This window comes from Nannobrachium achirus (genome assembly GCF_963921795.1).
Source record: "Nannobrachium achirus genome assembly, chromosome: 22".
Lineage (NCBI taxonomy): Eukaryota > Metazoa > Chordata > Actinopteri > Myctophiformes > Myctophidae > Nannobrachium > Nannobrachium achirus.
In genome coordinates this window covers 20,879,159-20,884,158 of record NC_137829.1, presented here as the reverse complement: position 1 = coordinate 20,884,158, position 5,000 = coordinate 20,879,159, and the positions used below count along the sequence as shown (strand labels likewise).

General features: G+C 44.7%; 1 protein-coding gene across 1 annotated transcript in view; it reads left to right on the top strand.

The window, feature by feature from the left end:
• The window catches only part of nrp2b (neuropilin 2b), a gene marked incomplete at both ends in the record, with an annotated part of 157,335 nt that overhangs the window by 12,080 nt on the left and 140,255 nt on the right, over window positions 1–5,000 (top strand). Inside the window, one exon of the mRNA XM_080752747.1 lies at window positions 4,618–4,798. Coding sequence (XP_080608873.1) covers window positions 4,618–4,798 — 181 coding nt within the window. The remainder of the gene's footprint in view (window positions 1–4,617; window positions 4,799–5,000) is intronic.

Here is a 5,000-nt window from a genome sequence, read left to right as displayed (position 1 = left end):
CTCAGGGACAATCTGGTGATATTTGAACGCAGGGATTTTAGCAAAAACAACCCCCAAGTTGCCCTAGTGCGGGCAGGGAAGGAGAAACTTCACTAGCTTTGGTCTAATTAATAATGCATGCAGTTGCCACTTGGGAACCCATTCAGAACAACACCAACAAACAACCCAGTTCTGGCTTCAAAGTAGTTCACCCAACAACTTTGTTAATCAAAAAAAAGGAAAATGAATTTAATGAATTGTGTGCAATTTGGTTCTTGGAGGATTCGACCTTTAGCAATTCTTCTAAAGTGCAGTCTGTCCTAGATTTAGTGGCAGATACATAATCAGATAACCAGCAGCACCGTTAAAACTAAAATGAGATTTTGATCAAATATGATTTCATTAAGCTCCAAGAGAACTCACACCCTGGCAATGCATGTACAACTGTACACTTCTGAGTATTCAACTCGGGAGAGTGTACACATACACCCTGGAGTTCACTGTGCATAGGCTACATACATCTGTTGTCGTGTGTAAACCTCGTATGTCCAAAACCGTTCGTTTTGTGTTTATCATTTTAAAAAAATGATATATTTAGTGATAATAGCCGATCTACAAGCACACAACCGTTGTGTGCTTGTAGATCTGCTATTTTCACTAGTCTTGTGTGACAGTCTTGTATGATGAAGCAGGGCTTTACTTGCTTACATAGAAAACATTTTGTGAAACTTACGAGGTGTCAGCTCGACAGTGACGATATATATCAGATTGTCTTTCGGGTACATAATTAGCTCTGGCCAGCGCCATAGGAGTCATTTGGCCGGTGTCACTGTCAGATTCCTGAGTGGTTAAACACTAATCCAGGTGGTGTTGAGATCTGGTGTGGCTGGATGGGTTTACGTATGACTTGTAACTCAACTCTGGTCTGGTCTTACACTGCGTGGTGGAGATGGAAGCGAGATAGGGAGGAGATGGAATGGAGCGCCTGGCCCGCGGTGCGATGGAGGGAGGACTGGAGAGAGAGAGAGAGAGAGAGAGAGAGGCTGTGGGCAGGGACGTGCAGAGAATGTTAGAGAGGCAGGGAAATGTCTAAAAGGGCCTTTTGGTGAAAATAAAAAATAGCAGACCTCCAAGCTCACAGCGCGTCGCGACGCGTTGTGAGCTTGGAAGTCGGCTATTTTCGGTGCTTGACACCACACTGAACTAAGCATAATCAAGTCAATACTGGAGATGTGGCGTAACGGCATGGATTTCTACATAGAGAGGGCAATTCTTTCAACATAAGATGCCGCACTCAAGTTCAGGAGAGTTTTTTGGACAAGGCAATTTCTCTTGAATGCTGCCTTTAGGCATGACATGGAAAAGGGGGACATTTGCATTTTTTTCACCATAGTAAAACTGCATTCGTGGTCTGGAGAGGGCACTTTTTACAGACGGATAAAAGGGCAGGCGCTCGAGCCCCCTTTGATGTCTATGTGTGCACGTGCCTGGCTGTGGGGGAGAAAGAGATGGATGCAGGAGTGGATGGAGGGAGATGAGAGAAAGCTATAGAATCCACTGGGATTTGGAACGAAAAGGGAGAGGAGAGAGATGGTCAGGGATGTTAAAGGGAAAGGAAATTGAGAAGGAGGAGAGAGGGGAGAGAGTGAGAGGGGGAATGATACACTCTAATTGTTCACAGACAGTATGAGGTGGAGGCTATGGGGATGGCTGCCAGAGTGTCTATCACTCTGTGTGTGTGTGTGTGTGTGTGTGTGTGTGTGTGTGTGTGTGTGTGTGTGTGTGTGTGTGTGTGTGTGTGTGTGTGTGTGTGTGTGTGTGTTATCCAACCTGAAGTCTTTATTCCATCAGCTCTTGCTGGGTCTAGATATGGATCTAAACCAACTGTTTGTTGTGGGTATACGCTACGGTACTGTGTGTGTGTGAGTGTGTGTGTGTGTGTGTGTGTGTGTGTGTGTGTGTGTGTGTGTGTGTGTGTGTGTGTGTGGTGTGTGTGTGTGTGTGTGTGTGTGTGTGTGTGTGTGTGTGTGTGTGTGTGTGTGTGTGTGTGTGTGTGTGTGTGTGTGTGTGTGTGTGTGTGTGTGTGTGCGCGCGCGCGCGTGCGTGCGCGCACGCAGAGAAAGTTTAGAGCAGCAGAGTCTATTTATAGAGCTCAAACATGTTGTATTCTGCTCGGCAGTTTAACTTGGCTACGTCAGTTCACTCAACACGCTGCTGATGAACACATAAATATATACATACATAAATAAATAAATGTGTCACAAATCACAGATCAGCGGTGCGCTGTGGACCTGCTTATGTTTGTTGAGGCAAACTAGCCTGGCTGAGCGGACTTAGGTAATGGTAATGGGTATTTTCCGGATACGACATTCTGTACAGTTGTCACGGTCCCATGGACTTTGACTATCTTCTTTAGTTTTAGGACCCAATGAGAGCAATGTAACACTAAGAGCAATGTAGCAATGCATTGCTCTTAGTGTTTCCTGTCTGCCTAGTTACTGTTTACCTGCCTTTTCTCACCTCCCTGTGATTATCCTGCACAGGTGGGGGACCAATTTGTAGGAGCAATTTCCCCTCCCCTGGGACCAGATAATACTCCCTTTCTCTTTAACTTAACTCTTGATTGTGTACGAATGTAAACGGGTCCATTCGGTTACATTCGTACACAGTACACACTCAGAGTTACAAATGCATCGATAAACATCGGATACATTGTACGTTGGTATTTTCTTCCTGGCCATAGAGCTTTCCATAGGGCTTATTAGACTGTAGGGAACATAAGCTAGCAATTCTGTGTATGTTGTTGCCCCTTCAAATCATCGTCAAAACAGTTGTCACTTAGAAGGTCACCCTAGAAAGGACGGCCCCTCCCCAGGTCTTTACCTGAACCGTAGCCACACACAATCTCATGCCTGTATAGCCATAGTGACAATGCCTAACCTTTATTAAGTGTAATTAATTAAACTCATGCCTGACCTTGACTACATGTAATTAATTAAACCCATCATGCCTAAACTCAATGCGGGGCTTCCGTCCTTCCTATAGTCAAGTACACGTACACGGGAGCTGGAGCTTCGTATAATAGCGCCCATACACTGAGCTCCATACAATGGTGTCCTCCTACACAATGGGCATGTTATGTTGCCGGGTGTACACATACATGGGCTTCCCATCCATGCCGGCGCACGTCTGTGGCAGTGAATGGGTGGCATTGTGTGTGACGAGACATTGACTTATGACCAGTGACAAGTGTGTCCGCTCTATGACAGTATCTCCAGTAACTGAACCACTTATTCGCTCACTCGCTGTATTGTGTGTGTGTGTGTGTGTGTGTGTGTGTGTGTGTGTGTGTGTGTGCGCGCGCGTGTGCATGTGGTTATAATCTTCCTTGGTCAGAATAGAGTCTTTATGGTACTATGAATGGAGTTGGACTCCATAATGTGACCGCTCGCACACACATACGCGTGCGCATACAGTTGTCTTTTCCTCACATCCTGTTTTCCGTTAACTTCAGCCTCTTATCTGTTTAACTTCGCTCTGATATTGAAAGTTGCGCTGATAAACATTGTGTTTAACTGATCTTTAATCTGTGCCCAGCGGAACACAAAAGGTGCTCCGATTAGTCACGGCCACGGGCAGCATGTAGACAATAAACTGACCCTGAGTCAGCGCATAGGGAGCACTTCAGATAGCTTTAGATCTGTATCTGCTGCTTAAGTGTTTATGAATTTGTTTTAACACACCGACACACTGATAGAATCCAACGTTCGCCCTGTTCCACCACTGTTGTTGTGTATTTTCCCTTCTAAACTCTCTTCTCATGCGTATTTACAACAAAACAATAGCGCCGGACTTTGAGTACAAATAGTCGTGGCCTATAATAGAGTTATGGTCAAAATTGGGTTTCTTATGTAAGACAAACAAAAACTAGAATATATTAATAGATGTATTGTTTATTGTGGAGTTGTTTTGTCTTCTTATTATACACAGCTTTATTGTCTGGGGAAAAGGTAGCTTGGTCTCCTGACAAAACATTCTTTTTTTCTTTTCTTTTTTTTTTTAGATCAAATATACGTCTTTGTTATTACACACTGTACATCTCTTATCTCAGAAAGTTAATTGTTTATTTTCGTAGGCTGGATAAAAAAGGAAAGGGGCATTGAGATGGGAACGGTTTTAAGTTGTGATTCACCTGCTACTGAATTCTAAACTCTGTTATTGCAAGGCTATAATGTTTTTAAATAGAGAATATCATCTCATCATCGTGTCCAAATTAAAACCTTAACCTTTTTGTGTTTGGAGCTTGTAGATCTTCTACGTGTGATGGTTTTGTGTGTAATATGATCAATTAGGGCAAGGTTCTTCAACAAGGGGTCCGGGACACCTAGGGGTCCTTCAAATGTTTGTGTGATAGAACACAAATTGACGTGAATCCAAAATACACTGACGATCATGCTGTAAAACAATGATACTATATTGAATCTATGAACAGGTTGTGGGGTTCCCCGCTTCATCTCTCTCTCTCTCAACTAAGAGGTCCTTGGCCTGAAAACGTTGAAGACCCCTGAATTAGGGTATTCATTCAGGAAAGTTCATTTTTATAACACAGTTCCCATCTCTTTCTCTCTCCCCCCCTAGCCTCTGAGCCGTGTGGAGGCGTGTTGGACGCTAGCGATGCTGGCTACATCACCACGCCAGGCTACCCTCTGGAGTACCCGCCCCACCAGAACTGTCGATGGGTCATCACCGCCCCGGAGCCCTCCCAACGCATCGTCCTCAACTTCAACCCTCACTTTGAGATAGAGAAACTGGACTGCCGGTAAGAACATACCATGGATGGATGGATGGATGGATGGATGGATGGATGGATGGATAGATTATTTATTGATCTCATGATGAGGGAGATTCAGTTGTCATAGCAGCACCTGTGGCTCAGGGGTAGAGAAACGGTCATTAGAACACAGAGGGTTCCCAAGGGGTCCCGTTCGATCCCGGGCTCCCCCAGAGTTAGTGTCGAAGAG